The sequence below is a fragment of the Oreochromis niloticus genome, linkage group LG1 (assembly GCF_001858045.2).
Source record: "Oreochromis niloticus isolate F11D_XX linkage group LG1, O_niloticus_UMD_NMBU, whole genome shotgun sequence".
Lineage (NCBI taxonomy): Eukaryota > Metazoa > Chordata > Actinopteri > Cichliformes > Cichlidae > Oreochromis > Oreochromis niloticus.
The window spans coordinates 18,576,746-18,589,549 of record NC_031965.2 but is presented as its reverse complement, the minus strand read 5'-3'; the positions used below and the strand labels follow the sequence as shown (position 1 = coordinate 18,589,549).

The window sequence follows — 12,804 nt, the reverse complement described above, 5'->3', positions numbered from 1 at the left end:
CTGACTGGCCTGCTATGGGTGGGAGAGAGCAAGAATTTCATTTTGAGTTCACCCCAACTACCTTAGTCCACCCATGGCCACTATTTCTTCTTCCACCTCTCCGTTCTCTCTTTTCATCACTTTCTTATACCCTTCTCCACCTGTTTCTCCATTTTCCACTGTGTTTCTGTATTTTCACTGTTCTGCACCTGATTTATGGTGATCTAGTTCTGCAAAATCCATGGGGACGATCCTATTTTTTTCTTATATACTTCCTTTATTTTTGTTTAGATCATTTCACTACAGGAACATATGTGAAATGGTGCAGTGAAATCGACCAGTATCGGTCTTCTTTGTTGAGGGTTATATTTAACAGTTTTTTTATGCTGAGGGGAGTATGCTGGGGTTACAGCAAGTGGACTGCATCAGCTGCATCTGTGAATTTACATTAACGCCTGGTGAAAGTTGTAATCTGATTTAGAGTTTTGAAGGTGGCTGTTTTGTGTCACAATTTCTTTCCCTACCGTTATGTTGGTAAATGTGGTTGTACTGGACTTAAGCTTATGCTGTGAGAGCTAAAGCTTAGCATGTCTGACTGTATGGTAGCGCACTGCAACCAGCTTTGACTTCTGGGCCACCTGTTTGCACAGTGGCAGACTTTTACTGCCGGTTTGACTCAATTTATGGATTGCTGATGTTAACTGTTCTATTTTTACTGTGACCAAGTATCCTGTAATTTATTGCCACCAGTGTGATGAAGAAACCTCACACTGTCGAGAGGAAATTCGCCATCAATTCAGAGGCTGTCATTCCAAAACGATGCCTTCTGGAAAGTAATGATGATCATGCTAATTAGCCTTTCTTATGTTATAGTTAAGTAAATGACTTCATTGTGTTTATTTAGCAGATTTTTGATCTATATGATCTGTGTTTATTCTACATAATCTGTTAATCAGAATCAGAATCGTGTTTATTGGCCAAGTATATGTGCAGACAAATACAAGGAATTTGGTTCCGGTAGATGGTGGCTCTCGAGCACAGCAATGTAAATCACACACAGACACACACACACACACGCACCCACACACACACACGTATCTATATATACATTACACATGCATACACATACATACACAAAGCTGTGTAAACCAACTATAACTAATCTAAACATATATACATAAAATACAGAAATGAAATGAGGTGGAATGAATACTACAGAATGTACATAAGGTGCAGTTGCAGTCTGGCAGTGGGAGCAGTGTGACAGGTCAACTGTTTAGAAGGGAGATGGCGAGGGGAAAGAAACTGTTCCTGTGTCGGGTGGTCCTGGTCTGCAGGCTTCTGTACCGTCTGCCAGAGGGCAGCAGGTCAAAAAGTCTGTGTCCAGGGTGTGAGGGGTCTGTGATGATTTTCCCTGCCCGTTTCCTGGTTCTTGAGAGGTACAGATCCTGGATGGAGGGCAGAGGGGCGCCGATGATCCTTTCTGCTGCCCGTACAGTCCGTTGCAGTCTGCACCTGTCCTGTTTAGTGGCTGCACCATACCAGACTGTGATGGAGGAGCACAGGACAGACTCAATGACTGCAGTGTAGAACTGGATCAGCAGCTCCTGTGGAAGACTGTACTTCCCCAGTTGTCTCAGGAAGTACATCCACTGCTGGGTCTTTTTGAGGATGGAGTTGATGTTGGTCTCCCACTTCAGGTCCTGGGAGATGGTGGTACCCAGGAACTTGAAGATCTCCACAGTCGACACAGGGCTGTCTGATATGATGAGGGGGGGCAGAGTTGAGGGATGTCTCCTGAAGTCCACTGTCATCTCTACAGTTTTAAGAGTGTTCAGCTCCAGATTGTGCTGACTGCACCAGAGTACCAGCCGCTCAACTTCCTGCCGGTATGCAGACTCATCACCATCCTGAATGAGGCCAATGACGGTGGTGTCATCTGCAAACTTTAGGAGTTTTACAGCTGAGTTCTTGGAGGTGCAGTCATTAGTGTAGAGGGAGAACAGTAGTGGTGAGAGGACACATCCTTGAGGGGCACCAATACTGAGGGACCGAGTTTCAGAGGTGATCTCCCCCAGCCTCACTTGTTGCTTTCTGTCTGTCAAGAAGCTGGTGATCCACTGACAGGTAGCTGGAGACACGCTGAGCTGGGAGAGTTTGGAAGAGAGAAGTTCAGGCACGATGGTGTTAAAAGCCGAACTAAAGTCCACAAACAGGATCCTGGCATAAGTTCCTATTTTTTTCACTAAAAATGTTTTATATACTAGCATGATTAGCACACTTTACTGCTGTTTCACTAAGTAAAGATTATCACTATATCTCATTACCTCCTTATTACTTTTCTCTCTGTCCCACAGAGTCTAGGATGCGATGAATATCTCGGATCAGGAAGGGTTGTGGACAAGTGTGGCGTGTGTGGAGGTGACAACACAACCTGTAGGCTAAGATCGGCTACCACAAGATAGTGGAGATCCCAGAAGGGGATGATCTGATATCCTCGTGTTGGTGTTGGTCCCAGAGCATCATGAAAATGTTGTTCCAGGATCAACATTGCAAGTGACCAATCAGAATGTTGTGACGTTATTCTTTTGCGCGCCAAGCCATTCTTGCATTTATGAAATTCCAGTGTTGCAAGGACAATATCAATCCTGCTTACCGTTTATTAAAAGGTTAGGGTTAGGGTTAGGATTAGGGTCAGGGTCCGTTGATCGGTGGACAGAGGCGGTTTCTCGCAGCTTAAGTACAGTTTTTTGTTTTACGGCGGTTTTTCCCGAAGTCGCAAAAGTATGACGTCACAACATTCTGATTGGTCACTTGCAATGTTGATCCTGGAACAACATTTTCATGATGATCTGGGACCAACACCAACACGAGGAAATCAGATCGACCCCCAGAAGGAGCCACCAAGATCAATGTTACTGAGATGGTGAAGAGCAGAAACTACCTAGGTGGGTGGTAAATATACTCACAGGGTACTGTGCTGTGGCTGTATGGACGAAGAATAGCCAGTTAGTGCAGTTTAGTCTTCTTGCTCGTGGCTGGTTTCCTTAATTTTATTCTAGCTGCTGTATGGCAGCTGGGTGAATGTATAAGTTAAGTTTAGCATTTTAGCCAACAGAACTGCTTTAGCATTTCACTGTTTTCATTATGAGCACTAACAAGTAATTTAAGGCACCTAAATTAAAATTACACCCTTTTTTCCCCACTTTTTTGTTACTCTTTATTAGTTCATCATTTGTTCAGGCAGTCAAGATCAGTCATAATCTTCAGTGGATCTCAGCCATGCTCTATATCAACTAATACACTCTGTGTTTTAAGCTGCATTAGCCTGACCACAGTTGTGCCTGAAGTCGCGTTGTAACTCCCCTCCACTCCATCTTCCTTTCATGTTCTTTCAGTGCCATACCTGTTGTCACTGAAGCCTGATGTTTTGTACAGTCTTACAGCTGGTATCTCCTCCTCTGGCTTTGTGGAATTGTGGAGATGTGTGCTCTCCTAATAGAGCCAAAGAGAGTTAAATTACTGTAGAAGGAAATAACAATGTTCTTTTGACTACAGTGGCCCTGAATGACCTGTAATCTAAAAGCCCCGCCTCCCTCCATAGTGCTTACTCCTAGTCAGTCTTTACTCTCTGCCATGCTGTGCTGGGCATATTCTTTATTTAAACGCAGATGCCAAATATAAAAACTTTTCCGTTCACATCACATTATATTTCATTGCATATGTGACAGCTAAATGAATTATGTTTGGAAAAAAAATAACAGAGATCGTTTCTTAGCAGCACATCAGTCATACTATAATAATATTTTGACATCTGCTAGTTTGCTTGAGAAAAGAGGTTTTAGGTATTAGTTGCTAAAAGTGTGTGAACAGTATAGAAATGCTTGAATGTTGGCCATATACTTTAAATAAGAGGCTTCTAAGAGTGCTTGTCGTTGGTAACTGCTAATTTAGCTGTCTCGCAGCAAATAGAGCATTTTAGTTTCCATCCTGGTTTACAGTTTCATTAGTCACAGTTTGCTGCAGAGTTCTGCTTTCAGCAGCTCAGAACATACGTCAGAAAACCTCCATCTGCCATGGGTAGTGTTACATGTATGACACCAGTGAAAAGAAAGTCATGAAAAGAAATCATTAAATGATGAATGTGAGAAATGTTTGTTACATTAGCACTAAATAAGCCTGAGCAGGTAGCAGCTGTTTGTTACATTTGTTTTATTAAACAGCATTTTTCTTTTTAGGATTTCTTTGGCCTTATGCCTATATCGCCACCCACTGCTGTCTTACCGTTGTTTAGTGGAACCTTTGAGTGACCCACACTTTATAGATATTTGGACTTTTTACTGAGGTGCAACAGTGGGACAGTAGAGGCTTATTTATTCAGAAATGACTGTTGGAATGTCAGACATTGTTTAATGAGAACCTTGCCCTGACTCAGCATTGGGTTTAGAGGAAGAGGAGAGCAGTCCTAGTCCCCCCCACCACCCCCCATCCACCCACCCGCAACTGCTTTCCCTGAGGAAAGTGCATAAACATGCTTTCATTAGAGGATCTTACCCTTCAGGACTCACAATCTTTTTTAATTAAAGTGCGGAATTTCACCACTCAATAAAAAAAATAAAGAAAACTGGAAACATTAAGACGACAAATTCAGTGGCTGTCTTTCAAACCCCAGCTACTTAGATGCCAAGTATGCTCAGCTTTCTTTCATTTGAACTGACCATTTATATACACAAGTACACAGAGTTATGTACAGACAAAAAATACTAGTCTTTATATGAAAAACTTTGCTGCACCTTATACAGCATTTACAAATCTTCATTCTTCATTCACACATAGCAAGAAAAAAAGTGGATATGTTTTCAGTTTAAAAATCTGTGGCACATTTATAAAGATAAAATAAAGAGGAATGATCTGAAAGTGTTATGCATTGAATTGATAAAAAGATTACACAGTTCCAGAGCAACATATGTTTTAAAATGCAAACAAGACTAGAATCAGGCAGGAGCCATCAACTATATCCTCATCACGTCCCTGATTTTCCCTTCAATAGGCCTTTGTTCTACGCTTTGCATCTCTAATAGTGCTTTTAGTTGTCCAAACACTCTTTTACAAGCCTGTCCAATGTTACACTTCTAATGTCTTTCTAATGGCTCTTTTGTATTTAATCCATGAAATCAGTGGAAAAACCTCTTGGGAGATTTTGTTACAGGATTTGCATGAAAGATTTGCCAGCACAAACAGATTGTCACATTTGAAAAAGACATTGCTCTGAAAGTGCATGTGAGAGCTTTTATTCAGTTAGCTACTGTAATTACCTTTTTTGGGTTTGAGCCACTTTTAAAAAGAATACAGATCCCATTATGCCAAATAGTTTTATATTAAACAATAATTATATAGAAGAGCTTTTTGGTTACATGTTTTTCTCATGTCTTTGTCAGTCTTGATTGTCAGTCTCTCTGTGTCTACCAGCTTTGCGAAGCCGATCAGGGCGATCAATCATTAATGGAAACTGGGCAATTGACTGGCCAGGAAAGTATGAGGGTGCAGGGACCATGTTCACCTACCGCCGACCCAATGAAATCAGTAGCACAGCTGGGGAATCCTTTCGCGCTGAAGGCCCCACAAATGAGATTCTGGACGTTTATGTGAGTAAAAAAAATCAGCATGAACCCCAAGAAAGTTACGGTGGTGGGTCTCCTTGTTTTTTTTAATTTAATTTAATTTTATTTTTTTTGCTGACCTGAGAAACGGCGTAAAATTTTGAAAGTGCAAATGTTGAAAGGCTTACAGTTCTGTTTTGAAATTGTTGTCTAAGTCTCATCTACTTTCACTCAGATGATCTTCCAGCAGCCAAATCCTGGTGTTCACTATGAGTACATTCTCCCATCTGAGAAGCTCGTGAGCCCTCAGCAACCAAGCCACAGGCCAGAAGGTAAAGAAGACCCACTTTTGGCCCCTCCTACTGTGTACAAACGACCAAGCAAACAACCAGTAGAGAAAATAACTTTTAGATAAATTAATAAGTGCGTGTTCGTTGCAGGCCTATATATAGCTAGCTATATCTATCCATAGAGTATATCAAATTGATGACACTTCACATCTTAGGGAATGCTGTGAATGGAGAGGATGGATACGACCAGCAGAATCATCAGGAAAACTTTAATTCAGCTGGCAGTGGAAGGTATTCGCCTCCTCCCACTGAAAACCAGGTACCCTCCGTACAGCCACCCAGACGTGAGAGAGAATACAACTGGAAACTGACTGGTGCTACAGAGTGCAGTGCTTCCTGTGGTAAAGGTCAGTTAAAGAAGTTTATGTTGAGCATTTTTTTTTCTTTTTAGTTACATAGAGAGTAATAAAATAACAAAACAGTGAAAAAAAGTTTGCTTGAGGTTTTACACTTTTTTGATGTGTATATATATCTGTTTGTGATGCAAGTCTGCATTTATATGGCATTAAAATTATGTTACATCCAGTTATCAATTATGTAAAAATTATGTGTCTCCATGTGCATGTTAAACTATACCTAAAGTCAAAACTCAAAAGTTGCATTGCTAAAACATTAATCATTTGGTCTTTATGACATTGAGTAAAATATGACTTTACTGAACTTTTAATTGCACAAAAGATTTTCCCATACGGTAGATACAACAATCAAAATTTGTTTCAGGAGTTAGTGCCTAAATTTCCACTTTTTAGGTTTCAGATATTCCATCTTTCACTGTGTCAACCGGCTGACTCAGGTCCAGGTATCGGACTCTTTGTGTGACAGCAGCCAGTCCACAGGAAGAGGCCTGCAACTTGCAGCCCTGCCCAGCATTGTGAGAAATTTCTCCTCTGTTTCTAGAGTGCAAATTGCAGATGTCTAAATTTAAAAAGTGTTTTTTATTCTACATGCAAGTTGACTTAATAGTATGCATGTACGCAATGAAGCCTTAATAGCTTTATAAGCTGTAAATATCACCCCAAGGTTCAATCCATTAAGCAAATTTTCTATCCAGGCATTTCAGATCACACTGAGAGATGACGAGGAAGAATGTATTTTAAATTTTACCATCTATGTGGAAATATTCATAGAATTTTTTTAAACTGTTGTTTTAAAATATAGAAATTGATGATTTGCAGGTGAACCAAGTTTTTTACGCTCTCTTAATTTTGTACAGTTTCTGTCCCTAACGAAACAAATCACAGAAAATACAACAAATGAATGTCACATTTTGGACACTAATGCTTTTCATTTTATTTAATAGCTGGGATATTGGAGAATGGTCAGAGTGCAGCAAAACCTGCAGTCTGGGCATGCAGCATCGGCAGGTCTTGTGTCGCCAGGTTTACGCCAACCGCACCCTCAATGTCCACACGAGCCGCTGTCGACACCTGGAGCGGCCTGAAACTGCCAGTACCTGCCGGCTAAAGATCTGCAGTGAGTGGCAGATTCGCTCAGAGTGGACTTCTGTGAGTGGCAGCAGTCAGACTTAATTTAACTTACAAGACTTTTCTGAACTGACCCTGAAGTTATGAAAGTTATCTTGAATCTGTACTCCTGTTCTCTACTCTTATATCTTATATCTAAATTGAGCAAATAAGCACACTCATGAAAAGAAAATGGTACAGTCTCCTTAGCTATACATACCTCCATAGTACAACACTATCCATGTAGTATGTATCTTCATAGTGCTCTGTGCCATGTGGGCTGGGTCAGAGGTCACGAGAGGTACACTGTGTCAGCAATGTGGGCGACTTTGTTCCTGATGAGGAGTGCAACATGAATCTGCGGCCCAATGATGTGGAGAACTGTGATATGGGAGCTTGTGCCAAGAGCTGGTTCTACACTGAGTGGGGCAACAGGGTAAGTGTCAGGAGACACAGTAACTTTCATTCATTTCTAATAACAGAGCTAGTCTTTGTATACAGAAGGTCTGTCTTCATCACTCAAGTAGCTATTCTTGATGGCCAGCTGATATAGATACCTTTTGATGATTTTGGCAGGGAAACATACAACTAAGGTCAGATAGAAACTTTCATGCCTATGAGGAAAACTATGAGAAAATAAAATCAATAAAGACAGTGGTTGCCACGCGATCATAGGCTATGCTTTAGGCTGTTCCTGCTTTCAGGTTACATTGCATGACTTTTGTAAGCAGCAGAACAGATTAGCCATGAACAAATATTAAGTTCTTGCAGCGAAAGGAAGACCTCAGTGGATGACATGAGAATCCAACAGAACCGGGCACGTGTTTTTTGTTTTACAGTGATGATACCATTTAACTTTACAGCAATACGATAGGACTAAAAGAGGAAAGTGAATGACTTTAATTTTGCAACATTGCCTAGATTCCTCTAGATTTGAAACATACGAACTACAAAGCCAGCTAAGATATGAAGTTTCAAAGTTTCAAACTACAAAGCCAGCTAAGATATGAAGTTTCAAAGTGGGCACAGCTAGGTTCTCTATTTCCTCCTCACAAACTCATACCACCTTTGCACACATTTGACTTGTGTGCTTTCTCTTTAATGTATTTTTCACCCTATGTTTCTACTTTGTGCAAAAATAAAAACATAGAGACTTTCTTATTGGCTTGATTAATTTGACCTAAACTCTAATACTTTTTGCTCCACAGTGCTCAGCTGAATGTGGCATGGGTGTACGGACACGGGGAGTTCTCTGCCTGACCAACCAAATCAGCAGTCTCCCTCTGGAAGGATGTGGCAGCGAACGGCCCGCAGACTCTCAGGTCTGCAACAACGGTCCCTGTGAGAATCGAATTGAGTGGTTCACAGGACCCTGGAGCCAGGTATGAGCGCAACTGGAGGTTACACTGTACATACGGGGAAGTTGTCAAATATGTAGGACTTTACATTAATATGTCGCATGGGTTTTTCTTTCTTGATTTTGTGTTTAACTGAACATAGTGCTCTGCAGAGTGTGGCACCGGCACCCAGCAGAGGTCAGTGGTGTGCTTGATGAAGTCAAATGAAGGATTCACTGTCATGCCACCGTATGAGTGCTCATCCCTGGACAAACCTCTCAGCCAGCAGAGCTGTAGCCTCAAGGCCTGTGGAGCAAAGTGGTACCACACTGACTGGAGTGCTGTGAGTAAGACATAAAACCCTCTATCACAGTTTAGATGCTTAGAATCCTCACAGTGCTTAAAACGACTGATAATTTGGATAGTTCTTGCTGAAGAAATCACTTTAAATCTATTTTAGATGGTTGCTTGAGTTGTACATAAAAGTGGTGTAGGCACTGTGATGTCACTCATTGGTTTGTGGGCACTTTGTTTTGAAGCCTTAGGTACTTTTTTAACCGCATATCACAACTGGTAGATCTGTCTCTGTGGAGACTTCATAGCCAATAGCAGCGACTTGCCAATCACACATAGCCCTGCTCTAAAGCCAATCCTATTTTTGTCATTTATTTTACTCTAAATAGTAATGAACTTTAAGCCTTATTAAAATTTCTTAAAACTTGCCAGTGAGATTGCAAACAAGGATTTTTTTTGAGTTTATAAATTATTTTCTCTTGGCTTTTATACTGTCTGTCTTTTTAAAGCAGAGGAGTCGCTCCCTGCTGTTCATTAAAAAGATTGCACGTTATAGCCCCTTTCCCATTCCGAGAGCTAACTATCTATGAGAGCTAGCTGATGAGTCTCCTGATTAATAGGTAATAAGTAGGTTATAAGGTTATTTATAAGTATTTATAAGTAGGTTATAAATCTTTATTTGCTATGTACCATTTTTGTTACCATTTAATATGTAACAGTTGTATTTAAACCCTCTAAAATGTGTCCTGGTGTTTTTGACATTAAATAAATGTAAAGTTTAATTAATACTAATACATCAATAGCACAATTTCCCTTGAACCTTTCTTTTCAGGATTTTGACTGGTCAGATTTAACTGACAGTACCCAAGCAGCCCACTAAACTCGGATTGGTGCCTAGCATCACCTTTTTACATCTGACACCTCAAAACCAGATATCCCATTTTCCCTATTAGAAATTTAATTGAAATAATTGATCAAATTTTGATCGTAATGTTTAGAATATTCGCTGTGATATCCTCACTGACTTTAGGGCTAGCATATGAGAATGATTACTGTGACTGATGCTTGCTCTTCAAGTGCTCCAAAACATGTGAAGGAGGTTTCCGTGTGAGAGAGGTGCGCTGTTTGTCTGATGACATGCTGTCCAGTGAGGGCTGTGATGTGCAGTTGAAACCAGAGGAGAAGGAGGGCTGCAACCCAGAGCCCTGCATACCTCAGATAGGTCAGTCAACTTTTTATACCACTGACCTGAATGAATATTTATTGATGATTTTTGGCATCCTTAGAAACACATTGTGAGCATAATAAAGGGAATGTCCTCCCAGTTTCCCTGAAACCCTGTGGCTCCACTGCCATATCTTTATTGAATTATATTATATTGTTGTCAACTCTTATTTTGTATTCAGATGAGAACTGCAGAGACAAATACTTCAACTGCAATGTGGTGGTCCAAGCTCGCCTCTGCGTGTATGATTATTACAAGACAACATGCCGTGCTTCATGTTCCCGGGTGGCCCACAAACAGTCGACCTATTGCCTACAAAGCTAGCGCTCTCTACCAGGGTCACTCCGCTCCATGGTGGTCCAGAGTCATTACCCCCTGGAGGCCCTCTGGTCCTGTGGCAGCTGGGAATAATAGACTGGCTGGACCTTGCCTAAAATAGGCACTTGTTGTTTTTGCCAACTGTGGAAAGTGAAGAAGGGACATTTTTGTTGGTTTATTTGAAGACAGCTGTTATGAGGGAAAAACGGTGTTTGCCAAGAATTCACTCACTGCAGATGTCAGCTGGGGTGAGAGGCATCAGTATCAAAGTGGAGAAAACACTTAAAGGATTTGATCCGTGTCTTATTCAAAGAATCCCTCTTCTTTGCTTCAGTGGGAACAGTTTGCAGGTACTGTTTACCGACAATGGCTCTTGTGGATTACTTATGAAGAGGAGAGCACAAGCTGACTGTGTAACATGGACCATATATGGTTACACAGCAGAACTCAGATTTATGGCAGTTAATGTAATCGCACATGTTATCAGTTATTTCACATCCACTGCTGACCAAAGATATGTAACCTCACCGATTGCATATATCTGTTTTCTGGCAAACCATGTCTTTTTCTCCCTACACAGCTATGAGGTCCAAAAGCAGCCTATGTAATATGTATGTATAAATGTATGTATGACAATGTGAATGATAAAAAATGTTTTTCAGGCTTCTTGGACAGCCCAACACACCTAGTAACTGAAGAGAAAGAAAAATCTCCCTCTTTATTTATTTGTGTGGTTCCCTGTTGTTACATGAACCACCTGTGGCCTCTTTTTAGCTGTGGTGATAAAACTTTTGTTGCCTTTAAACTAGTTACAACTTTGAACTCAGTGTAGGCATTTCACAGGCTGCTGAATGACAGAAGCAGATAATCAGAAACCCTTTTGCATTTTTGGAGAGTTGAAACTAACTGTACATATTTCTTTATTTCTAGTGGGATATGATCATTCCACACTGTAATTCCTATGAAAAAAAATATACTGATTATCTATAATATATTATTTACATTTGACTCTAAAGATAAATCATTTCAGTGTTTTACAGTTCTTGATATGGTGATACATACATCCGGTTTGCATTTATAGTAAATCCTTATTAGTGACCAATCTTTTTCTACCATAAAACAGCCATTTTCAGTTTTGTGCTAAAGTGCACACAGTACCTCTGAAATGCTCAGCTCTTGTTGTAAAAGCTATTATTGTTTCCCTCCAAGAAAGATTAACTTACCTCTGATTCATAAGTACTGTATCCATCTGATATTTTGCAGATATTTTCCTCTATCAGAGAAATAACTATTTTGAAGTGCCAACATGATGGCATGATTTTTAATTTTAATCTTAATTCAATCATGAAACAACTGAATTAAGTATTCAATATATGACCGCAACTAATAAAACATCTGTATTTGCTTTATTTTAGATCCCAGCTGTTCCGATGTTAATTTTCTTGAGGAAATTTTCTCTAATAGGCAGTAGACTTTTCAGCAGCTTTTCCTTGTGAATCAGTTTCACATCACATTGTGCATTCTTTTTTTTGCAGCAGTTAGAGTTTGGCATGTAGAGCCTGAGCTCTTCACTCCCAACAAATATAATCAACACAGAAATTGTGGTAGATCCTGGAGTGATGGAGAAGGAGCAGTGCACGCAGTGATTACTTAGTCTTTCCTATGAAGATATTAACACTTTAAAACATTGAACTTAAGCATAACCATTGAACTTGCAAAAGTGTTTTTGTTTTGTTTCTGGTCGATTGAAAAGATTAACAGGTTTAAACTAATGACATTTCACTTTGCCATCTAATCTGTATTTATTGTATTACTGTAAATAAAACTAGTGAAGCAAATTATTGCTCACAATATGAGAATAGAATAGAATTAGAATAGAATTCAACTTTATTGTCATTGCACATGCACAGGTACAGGGCAACGAAATGCAGTTTGCATCCATCCAGAAGTGCTTTAGCCGCGATATAGATATATTACAATATATATTAGCAATAATATAGATATGTAAGTATATTACAGAAATGGGTCTATTATGGTATGTTATAATGTACACGGTATGAAGTATGTTGTGAATATTCTATAACTATAAGTATGTACAGGCTGTAGTGAGTACAAGCTATGTACAGGATATGAACAGGATATAAATATGAAAAACTATACAGAATATGAAATAAATAACTTTACAGAAATCTGAGATATACAGTTATACAGAAATGGGAACTATGCAAGTTGTAAACA

The 12,804-nt window shown here is 39.9% G+C and overlaps 1 protein-coding gene across 1 annotated transcript; it reads left to right on the top strand.

Annotated features, from left to right (window-relative positions):
* Window positions 1-2,741: 2,741 nt before the first annotated feature.
* Window positions 2,742-12,494, top strand: LOC109194166 (thrombospondin type-1 domain-containing protein 4-like). Its single transcript, XM_013267775.3, is given in 12 exon segments — window positions 2,742-2,927; window positions 5,449-5,624; window positions 5,815-5,911; window positions 6,085-6,276; window positions 6,679-6,754; window positions 6,756-6,800; window positions 7,230-7,434; window positions 7,655-7,828; window positions 8,601-8,774; window positions 8,893-9,072; window positions 10,101-10,245; window positions 10,430-12,494. Coding segments are annotated over 12 exon segments (1,632 nt in total). The 5' UTR covers window positions 2,742-2,902; the 3' UTR covers window positions 10,573-12,494.
* Window positions 12,495-12,804: the final 310 nt, after the last annotated feature.